Genomic DNA, 16,525 nt, shown 5'->3' on the forward strand with positions numbered 1-16,525 from the left:
CCCACCGAATATGTCACCCCTCCCCAAGATACCGCAAAATCCTCTCATCCTGATAGAACAACTCGCGCAACCTCTCCCCGCGCTTCCGCGCATCCACCTGCCCCCTCCGCACCTCCTTCGCATTCAACTTCTGTATTTTGGCAGAACCACTGCCCCTACCCCCGGCTTGTTCCTGACCGACCACACGCTTCCGTTTCTGATGGGCTTCCTCATCATCCGAATTATGGCCCGCAACCCCCAACCCCACCGTATCGACCTTGACCTTCCCCTTCACCGGCGCCCGGATCCCCTCCCGCCCGGGAGCCCCCAGCCCCAGTCTGCTGTCGGGGTCCCAGCCGTAGGCGGCCAGGTAGCGCAGGCCGGGGCGCGTGCGGTCCAGGTGTGAGGGTGGGTGTGAATGCGTGAGGCAGAGTTGGTGTGCGAGGGAGGCTTCGTGGGGGCGTGCGTTGGGGCCAATTGGGGTCGGGGTTTCGGATGCTGGTTCGGATGATGCTGTGAGGGGGAGATTGCAGATTTCGCAGATTTGAGACGTAGGGTTGGCTTTGTTGTCTTGTTGGTCTTGTCGGGGCGAAGGAGGAGGGAGAGTTGGTGTTGATGGTGGTGCGGGGTGGGATTGTGGACTCGCTGCCCGTGCGCTGGGAGGATTCGTGGTGGGGAGTGTAGCCGTAGAATCTGATGCGGGCTCCTCCGGGGCAGGTGTAGGCGTAGCGGATTTGGAGAGGACGATGGAGAGGTATCTGTTCGCGATGGTGGCGCCGGTCGTTGTTTCAGTGCTGGGTGCGGCATTGCGGCGGAGGGCGGAGTCGGTGGTGTGGAGGTCGGGGTCGGAGGAGCGCACGAAGGGGACGCGCTTGCGGCGAATTCCGGCGCCAAAGACGCGCTGGTCTTCCAGGGGGAGGAAGTAATCTTCTTCTTCTGCGGGGTCGTCTGGCATTGTACTCATATATCGGTGGTGTTGTGGTTGAGAAAATAAAAAAAGGTCAAAGAAGAAGAAGAAGGCAAGGTGACGCAGTGGCGGGAGATCGGCGGCTAAAGCAGGCAAAGCAACTTCCTCCGCGCGGCCGCCGGACGGGCCAGATTTGTTGGACTTTCTGGCCATCTCATCTTGTCTTGTCGTCTACAACTTTCCCCCAAGTCAAGTCAACATCCTCCCACTCCCTCTTTTCCAGACCTACCTTTCAACTCAACCCTTGCCTCTCATTCAAAGCTTTGCGTCTTTCCTTGTCGTTCTCTCACCACCACAATGCCCATCCCCCTGATCGTCCAGGGTGTCACCGAGGGTGTATCCTCGATCCCCTTCGCCTGGACGATCCTCAAGCTCACCCCCTGGGTTCTTGTTATTGCCGTCCTGAAATTCTACTTCGGCGGAGCCCGCAATGCCTCGGAGCGAGTGATGCACTCCAAGGTCGTAATGATCACAGTACGGCTCTCTCTACCCCCGTCTCCCAACATTACCCCCCACACCCCCCAAACCCCAAACCCCAAACTGACATACAAAAAAAAAAGGGCGGAACATCCGGCATCGGCGCCCAAATCACGAAAGCCCTGGCCACCCGCGGGGCGCAAATCATCCTGCTAACGCAGCACGCCCCCTCCGACGTTTTTCTAGTGGAATACATCGAAGACCTGCGGCGCACGACCAACAACCAACTCATCTACGCGGAGCAAGTAGACCTGGCGTCGCTGCACTCCATCCGCACCTTCGCCACGAAATGGATCGACAACGTCACGCCGCGCCGGCTGGACATGATCATCCTGTGCGCCAGCACGACGCCGCCAACACCCCAAAAACACCTGACCGGCGACGGCCTCGACGAGGAGTGGCAGGTCAACTACCTGGCTAATTTCCACCTGCTGAGCATCCTCAGCCCCGCGCTGCGCGCGCAGCCGGCGCACCGCGACGTGCGCGTCATCTTCGCGGGGTGTTCGTCGAGTTATATCCGGGCGGGCGGGTTTGATTTGCGGAAGGTCGAGGATGTGACTAACCAGCAATTGTTGCTGCAACAACAACAGCAGCAGAGGACGGCGGCGGCGGGGCAGCAGAAGGCTGGGAAGAACGGCGGTGGGAAGACGAAGAAATCATCCGCCCAGAAGACGAACCCCCACAAGAAGACGCAGCGGCCGGAAAGTCTGTTTGGGCTGAGCAAACTCGCCCTCATGGTGTTTGCGCATTCCTTCCAGAGACATCTCAATGCCTTCAAGCGGCCGGACGGCCAGCCCCCGGCCACGCGCGTCATCATGGTGGATCCCGGGTTCACGCGCACGCCCGGCATGCGGCGCTGGATGACGGGCGGGTCGCTGTGGGGCCTGCTGGTGTACCTGATCACCTGGCCGGTGTGGTGGCTGGTGCTCAAGTCGCCGCAGCAGGGGGCGCAGAGTTTCCTGTACGCGGCGATGGAGGCGCGGTACGGCCGCGATGAGGGCGGGTGGATGATCAAGGAGTGTCGCGAGGTGGATGTGGCGCGGAGGGAGATCCGGGACGAGGCCGCGGGCAAGTTGCTGTGGGAGTTCAGTGAGAAGATGATCGAGGTCAAGGAGAAGGAGAGCGCCGTGCAGCGGGCGGTGGCCAAGAAGGAGGCCGAACAGAAGGAGGCGGCCGCCGAGCAGAAGGCCGCGCCCAAGGCACAGACCCCTGGGTCGAGGAGGAGTCGGAAGGGCAATGGCAGTGGCGACGGCAGTGGTAAATAGATTGGCTGTATATATGGTGCGATATTTCGGGGCGGTGGAGAGTGCATACATGCATGGTTCTGGAGTTCCGGTAAATCCAATTACTATTTCGAGACACCTCATCTATCCACTCAAGAAACAAAAGCACAGAAACACAGCACGTGGAATTACACCAGGCACATATTCAAGAAAGGAAATTCGTCTCATTCAGATCAAATCTATTGATGCGATTTTGGTTCTTCCGCCGTCGCCAAAGACATGCTAATTAAATCAACAGTAGGTAAGGTAAGGTAGGTATCATTTACGATCAGATTTAGTTCTTGAGCTTCTCGAGGAGCTCGGCGGGGGGCTGTTGCCGGTAACCCTCGGGGTTGTTGCGGGTCCAGAGCCAGAGATCCTCGCAGGCCTGCTCGAGGGTGTGCTCGGCCTTCCAGCCCAGCTCCGAGATGGCCCGGCTGGGGTTGGAGGTGAGGTTCAGGACGTCACCGGCCCGGCGAGGAGCGACCTCGTAGGGGAGGTCGCGGCCGACGGCGGCGGAGAAGGCACGGATCATCTCGTAGACCGTGCTGCCCTTGCCGGTACCCAAGTTCCAGGCCCGGACACCGGGGTTGTTGGCGCGGAGGTAGTTGAGGGCCTTCAAGTGGCCGTCGGCCAGGTCGAGGATGTGGATGTAGTCACGGATGGCGGTTCCATCGTGGGAGGCGTAGTCTAGCATGGGGTTAGTTTTGTCGCTGGGCGTCTTGTGCTTGCAGAGTCAAGGGGGATTGGAGCGTACCGTCGCCGAAGACGAGCAGCTTCTCGCGCTTGCCAGTGGCCACCTGGGCAAGGAGAGGAAGCAGGTTGTAGGGGACACCCTGGGGGTCCTCACCCATGATGCCACTGGGGTGAGCACCGGCGGGGTTGAAGTACCGGAGGAGGGCACCGTTCCACTTCTTAGCCTCGGCCTCCTTGCCGGCCTTGGTGGCGTTGTTGCGCTGGGCGTTGATCAGGTCGGTGATGGCGGTCTCGACGGCGAACTTGGTGTTGCCGTAGGGGTTGGTGGGACCCAGAGGGCAGTCCTCGGGGATGGGGATCATGTTGGGGAAGCGAGTGGCATCGCCGTAGACGGTGGCGGAGCTGGAGAAGACGATGTTGGTGACGTTGTTGCGGACCATGGAGCGGAGAAGGCAGATGGTGCCGTAGACGTTGACGTGCCAGTAGTCCAGCGGCTTCTCACCGGACTCTCCGACAGCCTGATCACAAGGGAATGGTCAGTCCTTGCGGGTGCAATGGCACAGCAGGCGGGTCAGACGCACCTTGAGAGCAGCGAAGTGGATGACGCTGTCAATGTCGGGGTGGGCCTGGAAGACCTTGTCGAAAGCAGCCTCGTCGGTGACATCGAGCTGGGCGAACTCGGGCTTCTTGCCGCAGATCAACTCAATGCGGTTGAGAGCCTCGGCGGAGGAGTTGTAGAGGTTGTCAGCGACAACGACCTTGTAGCCAGCCTGCAACAAGGCAAGGGTGGTGAAGGAGCCAATGTAGCCCGTGCCACTGCGCAGTTGGGGGATTGCGGGGTCAGTTCCAGCTGTAAGACATGGGGGCGCCATGGTAGTAGAACTTACCCAGTGACGAGAACTGAACCAGCAGACATGATGATGGAGGACAATTGAGATGGATGGAGAGGGCGGGGGAAAGAGAGAACTGGAGTGAGGGAGGGGAGGGAAGAGGATTGGGGAAGAGAAGAGAAAAGGGAACAGGAGCAGGACAGACCGGGAGAGAGGCGAGAGCGAGTAAGACGGGATATTTAAGGAGGAGGAGTGAGTGGACTCATCCTTGGACTGGGAAGCAGTTTGGCTGCTTTCGAGGATGGAAACATGAGGTGGGGGGGGTTTCCCACACAGGAGTGTGGAGGGGCTTTCCGGAGGAGGTCCAGTGGACCACAGCACCAGGTACCGTTTCGGTATGGTCAGACTACCCAGACTACCTATTTCTCCGTCTACACCGCCCGGAATAACCCGGTTTCATGGTGGTATTGCCAGGGTATGATGAGGTAATTTATTCATTCTTAACTTACTCCAGGTGCAACTTATCGGGGGCTGACGCGGGCTGGGCTCGATTTGTCTGTTTTGTCTGTTTTGTCTGTCTGGTCGCAAACAGACAAGCCCATCACCATCCAAGCGTCCATCAGTCCGTCCTCTCTCGGCTGCACAAGTCAATTGTCGGCATACAATGACACCGGTTCTTCTATCCTATTTCTGATTGTGCACTCACACCCCCGGTCAGTCGGTACAACCGTCGTACCTGTTCCTATCACCCCCAAGGAAAATGGTTTGTGCCCCGTTGGCTGATCACTGCAGTCCTTCCCAGACAATCCTCCCCGTATTGAGGGGTGAACGGGACGATCCAATCCACCGGTTTAATTTACCCAACCCACGATCATGACACTTTCTCTCTTTCTCTCGGTCTCGGTGAGGAGACACAAGTCGCCAGATGATAAATGAACCGGGGATGGACTGATAGCCATAGCCAGCCCAGCCACATGCAGCTGCAGGCCCGATGCATAAGCCGCAGCCGACCGAAAGCCAAGCAGCAGGTAATTCTCGGTCCGACTCGCTTATGACATGAATGTAAAAAAAGAAAAAAGGGAAAGACATGCAGGAGACTAAACAATCCTTTCATATCCATGGAAACACCAACGGTCCAGCAACCCTGGAAGAGTAATCTATCGACTCGCGCAACCTCACCCAAACCATGCATCTTTAACCGACCTCTCCAGGCTGAACCCCCAATTAGCACGGGCGGGTCGCGGTTCCACTGCGCAAAGTGGATCTGTGCTCCTCGAGCTCCGAGGCCCGTGTGAGGGAGGGTGCAACCTTGCAAGTCGGTTGCTGCCAGCTAGGAGCTAGGAAGATGATGTTGTCTGTGGTCTGGCCTAATTCCTACTATCGATGGCACCACTGCACGCTTGGTCGCCTCTGCTAATATATCGGCTTGTCTAGCCTAGTCTCTCCTGGGACTAGACTCCGGGGGGCTGGGTGGACTGTACAGTGGTAGTAATCAAGAGTACAGTACCCATCATGTCTTTTTCTTCCATCGTGAACCATCCATAAGCATAACAAAATAATCAACTAGAATATGAAAGGAGAGCTATCCACACGACTTTCGGACATGTCCCCCAATCTCGCTGTAGGACATCATTGAACAAAACTAATCAAATACGTGCGTAAATTTGGTAGGTAATACATCATTGAAGAATGCACGTCACATTCACCACCGCCAAAGGTTGGTCGACAGCTCGTTTGGGCCTGTCTCCCTCCAATTCTGCGTCCGAGAGCACCAACCGACCCTGCCTGCCAGTCGTTTCCCTTCTCTTTCTGGTTCTTCGGGTTTCATATACCCCGGGTGCAGTTCTGCTAAGCAGTGGATTGATCAACCCTCTCAGCACGAACAACGACATGCCGCTTATGGCAGGCTGCAGTGTTTCTAGAGGCAAACCCGCACATCTATGGGCCCAAGTCTGCCCGGCCTGACCGGCACTGGGTCTAAAGAGTCATGATACCCAGTAATTAGGTCAGGCCGGATCACTATGTCCTCTCTGGCTTCCTAACCCAAAAGTTCAACGTCCAGACCGATGGCCCGCATAAACAAGTTGACGTTTCCGAGACGCTGGCTGGCCATGTCTGCAGGAAGCGTCTTGCTGTACGTAACAGTTTCCATCACACGATCCCTGTGGAGAGAGTAAGCATCGATTCGGTGAGTCATGGGGAAAGCTTCAACTTACTTCACGGCAATAACCAGGCGCTGTTGTTGATCGGGGCTGGCGCCGATACCGACGGCAGCCAAGAATTGCCAAACGTACATGTCGTCACCGGCATTGATGGAACTGGGGAAGATATCGGCAAATGTGGGTTCCAGAGTATCAAATAGCACGTTAAATTTCTCAACCCACTGCTGCCAATCTCGCTCTGAAGCTTGGTCGGCTTCCTTCACGATTTCGGCGCGACTCAAAAGCATGGTAAGGATTCCCAGGCCGATCCTGGTCTTGGCCACCAGCTGAACATGAGTCTGCGCAATCACAAGTCCCAACAATCCAATGATGATATTGAACGGGGCCTCATTGACGTAGCCGAGGAGGCTGGGCATGACAGTCTGAGAGAAGAGGTCGATGGCTTCGCGAACAACCGGAGACGGCTGAGTCTCACCAGGCATAAGCTGTGCGCGTCGGACCACGTCCAAAGTGTCCAGGTGGACAACGATCATGGTAAGGATTGTGACGCGTTGTTCCTGGTCAATGTGACGGAAGATGCGGGGGATGGCCTTCTTGCCCTTGGGGTACGAGAGGAAAGCGATGAACGGGTGAGGCGTGTTAGTGTTGGGAACAATAGGCTCCATAACCTTGAGCTCGCGCCACAATTTCTGGTTGAGCGAGCGAACATTTTGCCGCCACTCCAGATGCTTCTGAATGGCCTCGGGATCATTCTCGTCTGGCGGAGGAGGCATGGTGCGCTCCATATCTTCCATTTCCATCAACGTGCTGTAGACACCCTCGATGTTGGTCAGGATAGACTTCCGGTCGCTCAGACTCAGGTCAGTCTGAGGCTTCTTGAGCGACTTGCCACCCTCGGAGCTCTCGGGCCGCTTGAGGTTGAGCATGGGCTTCGGGGCCTTCGCATTGCCGAAAGAGATCTTGCCCAAGCTACCTTCAATGATGAGTTGTTTGTTCTTGGGCTTGGCCTTGGCAGCCTCCACGGCCCGCTGGACTTGCTGTTGCATTCTCTGCATGTGGTTGTCGGCATTCTGGAACTGTCTCCGGTTGCCGTGTCCACCTAGGCGGTTACCAGTCTGGAGGAGATACGTCTGCGCAAAGTGACCGAGAGGTTGATGAGGGTGTTGCCGAGGAGCGCCGCGGATCTGACTGTAGACCTGATAGTAGAAGTCCTCGGCCAAGACAGCCTCGGAATCCGTGTCCACGACATTACCTGCGGCAGCCACCAATTGCTGGAGCTGGATACGGGTAATGAAGTTCTTGTCTTGCGGAGTCATCAGACCGTTGCCCTTGGAGAGGAGGAAGATCTTGTGATTTCGCTTGGCGCGCTTGGCATCTTCCATCAGGTATGCTACTCTTTGCTCTTCCGACAGATGCATCAACTGTTGAGGATTGGTGATCACGGGTAGCTGGGCGTTGTTGGCCCGCATGCTTTGGGACGGCGGCGGAGGCTGTTGTTGCTGGGCTTGAGGACCTCCCGGTGGTATCATCTGACGTTGAGGCGGCCCCATGTGCTGCGGGGGAAGATTGGCATTTTGCAGAAGGTGCATTGGCATGTTGGGGGCATGCGGAGCAAGCGGATACGGTTCAGGAACCATCGGCGGCTGGTGCAACAGCTGCGCCGGAGGCGGAACACCCTTAGCAAACTGAGCGTGCAGAAGCTCGGGTGGCAGCTGTGCGAAGCCTTCGGGCAGAGGAGGCATCTGAGCTCGCTGAAGCGGGTGGGACGGCTCGGGCATCGACTGAGGGAGAGACACCGGTATCTGGCCAGGCAGTGACGACGGGTATCGCCGCAACTGCGCCTCTACCTCCTCCAAGCTGAGCATCTTCTTTGCCCGTGCCTGCGCCTGAGCCTGCGCCTGAGCCTGAGCCTGCGCCTGAGCCTGCGCTTGAGCCTGCGCTTGAGCCTGAGCCTGGGCTTGTGCTTGTGCCTGAGCTTGTGCCTGCGCCTGTGCAATCATCATTGGCGTGGGTTCCGGTTTCTTTTGCACGCCCCAGACGCTTGACTTGGCCTGAAGATCCGGAATATACCCGGGATCCGAGTACTTCTCATAACCGGTCCGTTTCGGCTGCACAGCCGCAGCACTCACAGCAGGATCGGCGATGATGTCTGCAGCGACAGGGGCGCCAGCAGGTGCTCTGGGCTTCTGGAGACTGTAGCGTATTTGCTCTTCCCCGATGGCATCGGCTACCTGCGCGGTCTTGCCAAAGAAATCGAAGTCTTTTCCGACAGGAGGAGCGCCGAGGTCGTCGCCGAAGGTGTCGTCGTTGAAGGCATCCTGATCGTCGTCGAGCTGATCGCCCAGGCCATCGTAGGTATCCTCGAAATCAATGCTATACGCGTGTAGAAGACCCGTCAGTCATCTTGTTTGTAAGCCAATGGGCTCTGAAAGGAGGGGGACCTTACGCATCGTCATCCTCGTCGCCGCCTCGGAATCCTTGAACAAGACGGGCGCGAGCGACCTCGGCGAATGGATCAGGGGTCTCGAAAATGCCCCGGCGCTCGGAAGGAGCAGCCCGGTCCCTGGGCAGGGTGGTGTCAAAGCCGAAGAAAGACATCTTCGGCAGAGGCAGGTTGTATGGGGAACGGGGGGGGAGGGGGCTGGTGGCGTGGAGAGAGGGGGAGGAGGAATTACCACGGCATAATTGTGGTGCGGGATGAGGTTCAGAGCCGGCCTGATATCACCCGCCTAGGTGGGTTTAGGCTTAGCTATGTTAGCCTGAGGCAGGGGTTAGTGAGGCGGTCAAGTTCTGCAGAAATAAAAGGTGCTTTTCAGCCACGCCACCGCCCAGCAAGAACAACACGAGATGAATACTGCATACGGAGTACTAGAACCAGGAAATCTGGCTGAGACACTAATTTGCGGCAGTGAACTAATGAGTGGTAACGTCTGTCAACACAGCCACAGCTACTTCTACCACGAACCCTACGGCTTTATACGAAGCTTTGGGGGCAATCTCCTAAAAGTTACAAGGACGTTTCTAGTTTCTGGTTTCTATACATAAGTGGATAGATAGATCGAGAAATATGAGTACTGGTATCTTTGATCTTGCGGCGGCAGTCAATAAGATAGACTCGAGCACAATCCCCAAGTTCAACTCTACTTTACCTACTCTGTATAACTCACTCACTAACCAAAGATGAAATACTATGTAATAATAGTCCAAAAAAGAACAGAAACAGGCTTGCGGAGTGGGTGGCCAACCCCCGAACGACGTACGTGGCCTGGCCAATAACCATCGGTGAGGTTACGTCGCCTCCCATTGACCATGAGAAGTTCCCATTCATTCATCCATTCATTGTTAGTGATTCAGTTCATGCTCCGCCGCAGGGCTGACCTTGTTCGTCCGCTTTTACTCTCCGTAGACGAGAAACAGTCTCCTCTCCTCTCCTGAATTAAGATTACTATAATTTCGTTCGCTCCCTTTATTTCTTTGATCCTTTCTGTTTCTTATCAGCCCCTCCTCCTTCTGTTTCCCCTCCCCCTTGTTTATGATCAATCCGGTCGCAACAAACCCGCGGTTCGGGAAAGACTCATACAAACATTGGTGAGAGATCGAGACCGTTGCCCCATAATAATTACACCACCGCACCCTGTTCATCTCCGTGCTTGTCGCCGATCATCTCTTCCTTCCACTTCGTCCACTTCATACTTGAAAAATCACCGTGGGCTCCCAAGTCTCCGGTTCTTTTTTTCACCCTCTTCACTGTATACTGTCGCTCGCTTTTTCCTCTTTATTCCTCAATTCTCCAGGCCAAGCGGCCCCTTGCGACAGGCCTCCATATTTACCACTCCACTCCGCTCTGCGCCAGTTTAGCCACATCAACAGACTTGAGGTTGAAAGCACAGAAACATCGGTGATCATGGCTTTAGGGCCAGTTCGATATCTCCTGTTTGCTGTCACAGTCAGTTCTTCTTAGTTTCTCTCGATCTCCCTTCATGGCTGACCCGATGCGCCTAGGGACTGGCACTTTTCTTCCTGATATCGAGAAGTGCAATCCCGATCCCGGAGCAGATCGGCTCGAAACTCAACTATGGATCCTCCTCATCCTCGTCCTCGTCGTACTCCCAGAGCGATGCCGCCGCCGCATACTCATCCAACAAGGTCATCCCCGCGGCCGACCGCATGAACGCAACCTTCGTGACATTGGCCCGGAACAGCGACCTTTGGGAGATGGTCAAGTCGATCCGCACGGTGGAGGACCGGTTCAACCGCAACTATCACTACGATTGGGTGTTCCTGAACGACAAGCCCTTTGACGATGAGTTCATCAAGATCACCTCGGCGCTCGTCTCTGGAGAAACCCATTATGGCGTGATTCCCAAGGAGCATTGGTCGTACCCCGAATGGATCGACCAGGAGAAGGCGAAGAAGGTGCGACAGGAAATGGGCGAGAAGAAGATCATCTACGGCGACTCGGAAAGCTACCGCCACATGTGCCGTTACGAATCGGGCTTCTTCTTCCGCCACCCGCTGATGCTGAACTTCGAATACTACTGGCGTGTGGAGCCCAGCATCGAGCTCTACTGTGACGTCCCGCTGGATCCGTTCCGTTTCATGAAGGAGAACAACAAGAAGTACAGTTTCACGCTCAGTCTCTACGAGTACTATGACACGATCCCGACCCTCTGGGATACCACACAGAAATTCGTCGGCGAACACCCGGAACACATCGCGAGCGACAACTCCATGGGTTTCTTGAGTGACGATGGCGGCAAGACCTACAACAAATGCCACTTTGTATGTATATCTATCGGAATTACTATCCATCCAGGGCGTGGCTAACTCGGTCCATAGTGGTCGAACTTCGAAGTCGGAAGCCTGGAATGGCTGAGATCGAAGGCGTACATTGATTACTTTGAGACCCTGGACCATGCCGGTGGGTTCTTCTACGAGCGGTGGGGTGATGCCCCGGTCCACTCCATCGCGGCCGGTCTGCTTCTCGACAAGGACCAGATTCATTTCTTCGATGAGATTGGCTACTATCACGTGCCATTCACCCACTGTCCAACCGAGGAGAAGAAGAGACTGGACCTGAGATGCTCCTGCAACCCTAGCGAGAACTTTGATTGGAAGGGCTACTCTTGTAAGTTTGATTGACCTCACCGGGTCGGTGTCGGGTTACTTACCATTGCTTGTAGGCACATCTCGGTACTTCCAGATCAACAACCTGGACAAGCCCAAGGGCTACGAGGCTCAAACCTGACTCCGTACGATTGAATTAATTCTGTTTTCGGCAATCTTCATCTGCGGTATTTTAGTCTTACTGAACAGAAAAGCCCGGGTACTAGTGGTCCACAGAGCAGGTCATCTGGTTGACCACGTACACGCTGGCTGGGACTCCAACCAGACATGGAGGAAGGCCTAACAAATTACGGTTCCCATCGCGTTCTACGGCGCAGTATCGGGGCGCTTCCGACTGGCCCAAACATGATTATTTCGCAACTTTCACCCCTCTAACCTACTTTCATATTCCCCCCCGCCGTGTCTTGGAGAGTTCGAGCCTCGGTGTTATCTGTCTCACATGTATTATCATGGAGGCGGTGGTTATTTTTCCTTCTTTTTTTTTTTTTTCGTCCCGTGTCATTTTGCGGCGAGCATCACGATTTTCAAGTGGATATCTGATAAGATGGAAAGTGTTATCTTTTCCAGAGACTGTCTCATAAATGTACATAGCTGTTTTAACGATGAACCAAATGCCTTTGAAGATGAAGATGAAAAGAAAAGAAACCAAAATAATACATAGGATAGAGCCCCTCCGTCAGGTAATCCGCATATCATCCGGCTGGACTCAGGCATAATTCCCCGATATACGCGCCTCCCAGTCTTTGCGGACATTTAGTCCGTCTTGGGCTTCTTCGTACCATACTTAGATCTGGCCGTCAAGCGGTTGGGGACACCACCCTGCGGACACAATTAGTGAACAACCTTCAACTCCTATCAAATCAGAAGACACATACCAGATCCATAGCACCACGAACCAGGTGGTACTTCACACCCGGACAATCGGGGGCTCTGCCACCTCTGACCATGACGACACTGTGCTGCTGGATATTGTGACCTATTTCGTGGAGAAGTGTCAGTCATGCTCTTGCAACAATCCCTCCCTCCTTATAACCCATACAAATCCGCTCGTCTCCCGGAGCATATTGAACCAAGAGGGTATCTCAAGCCCCCGGAAATCCAAAACAAAGGAGAGATTAAAAACCCACCTTCACCGGGAATATATGCCGTCACCACCTTCCCGCTGCTCAACCGCACACGGGCCGTCTTCCGCTCCCCGGAGTTGGGCTTCTTGGGCTTCGTGATACCGGTCTTCAGGCAGACGCCCTTCATCTGCGCGCGGCCGGTCACGGCGGGCGACCGCGAGCGCCGGGCCTTCTGCGCCACGCGGCACCCGCGGCGGACTTGGTTGTAGGTCGCTTGGCGGAGCGGAGAGGTGGAAAAAGAGCGGCGCGCGGCGAGGAGGGCGATCTGCGAGGTCGAGGTGGTGGAGGTTCTGGTCGTGAGGGCTGCGAGAGCGGTGGGTGTGCGGAGGATGGGGGTGAATCGGGGAACAGCAGTAGCAGCTGTGTTGAAGGCACGGAGGGGGGTGGTGGTGGTGGTGGCGGGACGCTGGACGAGCGTCCGGAGGGTGCGCAGGGCGAGGGAGGAGATAAGGGCGGGCATTTTGCGTGTGGAGGTGGTGTGGATGTTGGTGTTCCCACTGGGACCTGTACCCTGAGGCTGGAGGATTGAATTTCCTTCGATGGGAAATATGGGGCCACGTGACTTGGGGTCGGGATGGAGAAGGCACGCAACGGGAAAGTTTTCTGCGGGTAGGGACGGTGTGGCCGGCCGGAGGAGCTTACTGCCTGCCCAGCCAGGGCGGACGCGCCAGTCGGGAGGGAGCCTACGCTGGCTCGCTGCTACTATCGATGTCAGAGCTACCTACCGTACTTGACCTTACTGACCTTCTAATCACTCCGACTTGAACTCATCCATCTACTCGCCTTTCTATCCCATCCATCTCCTCCTCTTCTTTCGCTTGACGACTTGTACCAGCTACTCGATCATTGATCATCTCCGAACAGAACACAACCACACCACCGCCACAATGGTACGTCCACGTCAAACCCCAAGGGACCGACCTCACCTCCATCACTGCCCTCGTTATCCGCCATCAAACCTCATCTCATCCTCACCTATCCCAACCACCTCAACCCACAAACTCAAGCCCCCTTCCCCCTGTCCCTTCCAACCCCATCCCCTCCTTCCTTAATTAACACCTTGAAGTCCCTCCGCATAGCCCCGCCGGCCGCCCACCCAACCTCAACCAGCAACACGACGACCCGCACGCCCGCAGCGCTCACCCTCCCTCACCCCTCGAACGGCGCCCCCTCAGCCCCGGGGCTTCCTGACACGCTCCGGAATAACCTGACGCTGCCGGCGGCCCGGGGCCCGCCGTCGGCGCAGACGGCCACGCCTAGCTCGGCCCACCCGCTCGAGGCGCGCCTGCTGGCGTGGCGGGCGACTCAGGAGGCGCTGAAGATGGAGTCGCTGCGGCGGGCGTATGGCATCGCCGAGCCCATCCGCCGCGGCATGGAGCTGAAGATCGTGCGGGATGGGTCGTTCCGCCCCGCCGTCATGGGTGGTACGCAGAACGTGCACGAGGATATCTTGGTGCTTGGCGGACGGGATACCGAGGTTGGGTGGGAGGATATCTTTAAGGGTAGGTCTTGTTTGGTTTCTTTTCTGATTTCTTTGCTGTCGTGGTGGGGCGGTGGGGGAAGGGAAGGGCAGGGGCAGTTCCTCGGGGGCTTGGGAATGGTGTGGTTGTGGCTAACTTTCTTAACCTATAGGCGATGAGTTCCGTGAACCCCCGACTTTCCATGATGAGATGGAGAAGAGATTGCGTATGGATTAGAGCATAGATCTGGGTGAGCGGGATTCCGGTTGAGGGTATTCGTGCTATGTTATTTCTTTTTTAGGCTTCTATGTTCTTTTTTACGGTTCTACTGAATGGGATTGTGTTTCAGATTCTAAATGAGGCGGTGGAGCAGTCAGCGTTGGTGGCAGCAGCCTCTCAGACAGTAGAAAATAGACTAGCAACAACCCATATACCCATAGGTCTGCGGCAATGATCAGGCTAAATTTGGGAAACAACAGTATGGTTCATTATATATGTGCAGTGGTGGTAGTTTGTACATCATGTGATTCCCGGGCGGTCGCCCGGCAAGACACTATAGTGGACATCTGAACACGCTTCAAGACAAACCGGCGCCGTGTACCACAGCGGTACGCTGAACGGAACCCCGCCACGAAGTCCTGGTCCGCAACGACCACCCGCTCGAGTCCACGGGCGGTCTGATCTTGGTTCAGAGGCAAATGATAAGGACATAAGCAGGAGGTGGAACGCTGCATCAACCAAGAATAAATGCTAACAAACGGCCTGCCAATTGTGAAGGGGGGTGAGGACGGAATATCGGGGTATATGTGAAGCAGATAACAAGTATGAGTGGCATCAAGCGACTCGATAGGAATAGAAGCTGGTGAGCGACCGATAACACCGGAACAGATGACTTTCAGGACATGAGCAATCATTGCTGCTGGACCCAGAACGCTAAACCAGCCGGACGCCGCCTTCGGCGCACAAGCAGGCGTTCAACCTGGTGCGCCGCCTTGCATGCCGGAGCAGGTGGACTATCCTTGGAAAATCCCAGAAAAGGCTTATAGCCATAGGCAATAGGATCAACGGGCAGGGATAAGATACGTGGCTTTGCAGATGACAGAATGAGAGGACGTCAGAGAACCCAAGGGAAATCATCCCCTTTATGGTAGTCGTCTTCCCGACATGGGGACTATTGAGGCACCAAATCGAAATCCCGTGTTCATTGAATGATGCAGCGACATCCAGGGCTACGCTCGCTGGATTCACGTTCACGGGTGTATTGGGCCTTGGCTCCCTTGGCATCATCTTCGTCCACAATCTCTTGTGGCTTGACGGTCATGTGCACCACGTTGGGAGCATCTCGGTTGAATCGGCAGTCTATGATAGTCAGTATGGAGACACGATTGAGCCTCGTAGGGACTACTATACCTGATAACGGGGACTTGTCGTCCAGGAGCTTTCCAAACGAAATCAATCGAATCGAACTAGGCGAAGACGGCCGTGACTCCCACTCTATGCGAGACCAGACTGTCAGCCATCAACTCTAAAGCGCAGGAGCGGTTACCATACCTTGTCGCCACTCCCTCCAGATCAGTTCCTTCAATGTATATACACTCATGGCGAAAGGATCCAGGTTTTCAACATTGACCTGCTGCTTCTTGAGGTATTTGGCGTCGATCTTGAATGGGTGCCGTGAGCCAGTGATCAACAACAGAGTGATGACTAGATGTGGTCCCGAGTCGTCCTCTTCTTTTACGTTCTGAGGTGAAGCCTCGCCAGCGGCTACTGGAGCTTTCAGCTCGCCGTCATGGCCAGCCGATGCGCTGGCAGACGGGGCATCGCTGGAGTTCTGCTGCGAGACCTGTGTTGCTGTGGGGGCTTCGGCGACATTTGCTGATTTGCCATCTGTCAGACTCGGTTCCTGAGTCTCGTCGCTCGTACTGTCCAGGCGTGGGGCAGTATTCAAGGCCTCTGTGGATTCTGACGACAAACTGGGGACAGCAAGTGGTTGTAGGGGTTCGATGGGAGGAACCGACGTAGTGACCGCCGGGTCGCCCTTGTTGCCCGTGCTGTCGGACATGATGACAGCGATTGTATAACTTGAAATGCGAGATAACGCTAATGAAAGCAAAGCGACGTGTCGGTTTGATAGATTGCGCGCGGAAAAAGACCAGAAGCGAAGATGGTGATGATTATTTCTCCGGTAGATCCGGGGCGTGCGACGGACGTCGTTATTGGAGGGGAAAGGCGGGAGACCCTATGGAGGTTTCAAGGAGAGGGAAGACAACGACGAACCCAACAGCGCGCAACCCGAACAGCGACAAGAAAGGGAGGGGGCCCAAGGGGGCTAGACTAGATAAGAAGCGGAGAAATCCAAGGACGGCGCGAACAAGTGACTAGAACATCGACCGGTTGAAAGAGATGAAGGGGGCCATGCGACCCGAGGGAGGCGAAAAGGG

The 16,525-nt window shown here is 55.8% G+C and overlaps 8 protein-coding genes across 8 annotated transcripts; 3 read left to right on the plus strand and 5 right to left on the minus strand.

Moving 5' to 3' along the window:
• Positions 1 to 13: 13 nt before the first annotated feature.
• BO82DRAFT_386637 (putative G-patch domain protein) lies at positions 14 to 934 on the minus strand (the record flags this gene model as incomplete). The annotated part of the gene is made up of 2 exons (XM_025638258.1): positions 14 to 130; positions 182 to 934. The coding sequence occupies 2 exons, from the start codon at positions 932 to 934 to the stop codon at positions 14 to 16; spliced, it is 870 nt and encodes a 289-aa protein (XP_025487534.1).
• Positions 935 to 1,198: 264 nt separating this feature from the next.
• Positions 1,199 to 2,688, plus strand: BO82DRAFT_345022 (putative oxidoreductase; the record flags this gene model as incomplete). Its single annotated transcript, XM_025633683.1, has 3 exons — positions 1,199 to 1,420; positions 1,507 to 1,977; positions 2,020 to 2,688. Exons 1-3 carry the CDS (start codon positions 1,244 to 1,246, stop codon positions 2,686 to 2,688), a joined length of 1,317 nt encoding a protein of 438 aa, XP_025487535.1. The 5' UTR covers positions 1,199 to 1,243.
• Positions 2,689 to 2,734: 46 nt separating this feature from the next.
• BO82DRAFT_358299 (NAD-dependent epimerase/dehydratase family protein) lies at positions 2,735 to 4,525 on the minus strand. Its single transcript, XM_025636248.1, has 4 exons — positions 4,269 to 4,525; positions 3,963 to 4,197; positions 3,443 to 3,899; positions 2,735 to 3,375 (listed from the first exon to the last, which is right to left on the minus strand). Exons 1-4 carry the CDS (start codon positions 4,295 to 4,297, stop codon positions 2,981 to 2,983), a joined length of 1,116 nt encoding a protein of 371 aa, XP_025487536.1. The 5' UTR covers positions 4,298 to 4,525; the 3' UTR covers positions 2,735 to 2,980.
• A 1,774-nt stretch (positions 4,526 to 6,299) lies between these two features.
• Positions 6,300 to 9,042, minus strand: BO82DRAFT_179962 (deadenylation-dependent mRNA-decapping factor PAT1). The gene is made up of 2 exons (XM_025630414.1): positions 8,820 to 9,042; positions 6,300 to 8,746 (listed from the first exon to the last, which is right to left on the minus strand). Exons 1-2 carry the CDS (start codon positions 8,969 to 8,971, stop codon positions 6,424 to 6,426), a joined length of 2,475 nt encoding a protein of 824 aa, XP_025487537.1. The 5' UTR covers positions 8,972 to 9,042; the 3' UTR covers positions 6,300 to 6,423.
• Positions 9,043 to 9,780: 738 nt separating this feature from the next.
• BO82DRAFT_358301 (glycosyltransferase family 15 protein) lies at positions 9,781 to 11,896 on the plus strand. The gene is made up of 4 exons (XM_025636249.1): positions 9,781 to 10,319; positions 10,376 to 11,155; positions 11,213 to 11,501; positions 11,557 to 11,896. Exons 1-4 carry the CDS (start codon positions 10,278 to 10,280, stop codon positions 11,619 to 11,621), a joined length of 1,176 nt encoding a protein of 391 aa, XP_025487538.1. The 5' UTR covers positions 9,781 to 10,277; the 3' UTR covers positions 11,622 to 11,896.
• A 135-nt stretch (positions 11,897 to 12,031) lies between these two features.
• Positions 12,032 to 13,084, minus strand: BO82DRAFT_319783 (mitochondrial 37S ribosomal protein uS12m; the record flags this gene model as incomplete). The annotated part of the gene is made up of 3 exons (XM_025632691.1): positions 12,032 to 12,319; positions 12,376 to 12,476; positions 12,628 to 13,084. The coding sequence occupies 3 exons, from the start codon at positions 13,082 to 13,084 to the stop codon at positions 12,254 to 12,256; spliced, it is 624 nt and encodes a 207-aa protein (XP_025487539.1). The 3' UTR covers positions 12,032 to 12,253.
• Positions 13,085 to 13,340: 256 nt separating this feature from the next.
• Positions 13,341 to 14,546, plus strand: BO82DRAFT_358302 (proteasome maturation protein). Its single transcript, XM_025636250.1, has 3 exons — positions 13,341 to 13,514; positions 13,691 to 14,126; positions 14,257 to 14,546. The coding sequence occupies exons 1-3, from the start codon at positions 13,512 to 13,514 to the stop codon at positions 14,319 to 14,321; spliced, it is 504 nt and encodes a 167-aa protein (XP_025487540.1). The 5' UTR covers positions 13,341 to 13,511; the 3' UTR covers positions 14,322 to 14,546.
• A 595-nt stretch (positions 14,547 to 15,141) lies between these two features.
• Positions 15,142 to 16,316, minus strand: BO82DRAFT_180027 (uncharacterized protein). Its single transcript, XM_025630415.1, has 3 exons — positions 15,636 to 16,316; positions 15,495 to 15,578; positions 15,142 to 15,443 (listed from the first exon to the last, which is right to left on the minus strand). Exons 1-3 carry the CDS (start codon positions 16,144 to 16,146, stop codon positions 15,286 to 15,288), a joined length of 753 nt encoding a protein of 250 aa, XP_025487541.1. The 5' UTR covers positions 16,147 to 16,316; the 3' UTR covers positions 15,142 to 15,285.
• Between the last annotated feature and the right edge of the window lie 209 nt (positions 16,317 to 16,525).

Source organism: Aspergillus uvarum (genome assembly GCF_003184745.1).
Source record: "Aspergillus uvarum CBS 121591 unplaced genomic scaffold BO82scaffold_69, whole genome shotgun sequence".
Classification (NCBI taxonomy): domain Eukaryota; kingdom Fungi; phylum Ascomycota; class Eurotiomycetes; order Eurotiales; family Aspergillaceae; genus Aspergillus; species Aspergillus uvarum.

Coding starts and splice junctions, on each gene's coding strand:
- BO82DRAFT_358302 (XM_025636250.1), top strand. Junction 14,127..14,256: donor GTGGGAGGATATCTTTAAGG/GTAGGTCTTGTT, acceptor CTTAACCTATAG/GCGATGAGTTCCGTGAACCC.
- BO82DRAFT_179962 (XM_025630414.1), bottom strand. CDS start 8,971: ATGTCTTTCTTCGGCTTTGACACCACCCTGCCCAGGGACCGGGCTGCT. Junction 8,747..8,819: donor GGCGACGAGGATGACGATGC/GTAAGGTCCCCC, acceptor ACACGCGTATAG/CATTGATTTCGAGGATACCT.
- BO82DRAFT_180027 (XM_025630415.1), bottom strand. CDS start 16,146: ATGTCCGACAGCACGGGCAACAAGGGCGACCCGGCGGTCACTACGTCG. Junction 15,579..15,635: donor CTGGAGGGAGTGGCGACAAG/GTATGGTAACCG, acceptor GGTCTCGCATAG/AGTGGGAGTCACGGCCGTCT. Junction 15,444..15,494: donor CGACAAGTCCCCGTTATCAG/GTATAGTAGTCC, acceptor TGACTATCATAG/ACTGCCGATTCAACCGAGAT.
- BO82DRAFT_358299 (XM_025636248.1), bottom strand. CDS start 4,297: ATGTCTGCTGGTTCAGTTCTCGTCACTGG. Junction 4,198..4,268: donor GGTTCAGTTCTCGTCACTGG/GTAAGTTCTACT, acceptor CCAACTGCGCAG/TGGCACGGGCTACATTGGCT. Junction 3,900..3,962: donor TCCACTTCGCTGCTCTCAAG/GTGCGTCTGACC, acceptor CCTTGTGATCAG/GCTGTCGGAGAGTCCGGTGA.
- BO82DRAFT_358301 (XM_025636249.1), top strand. CDS start 10,278: ATGGCTTTAGGGCCAGTTCGATATCTCCTGTTTGCTGTCACA. Junction 10,320..10,375: donor ATCTCCTGTTTGCTGTCACA/GTCAGTTCTTCT, acceptor CGATGCGCCTAG/GGACTGGCACTTTTCTTCCT. Junction 11,502..11,556: donor TGATTGGAAGGGCTACTCTT/GTAAGTTTGATT, acceptor CATTGCTTGTAG/GCACATCTCGGTACTTCCAG.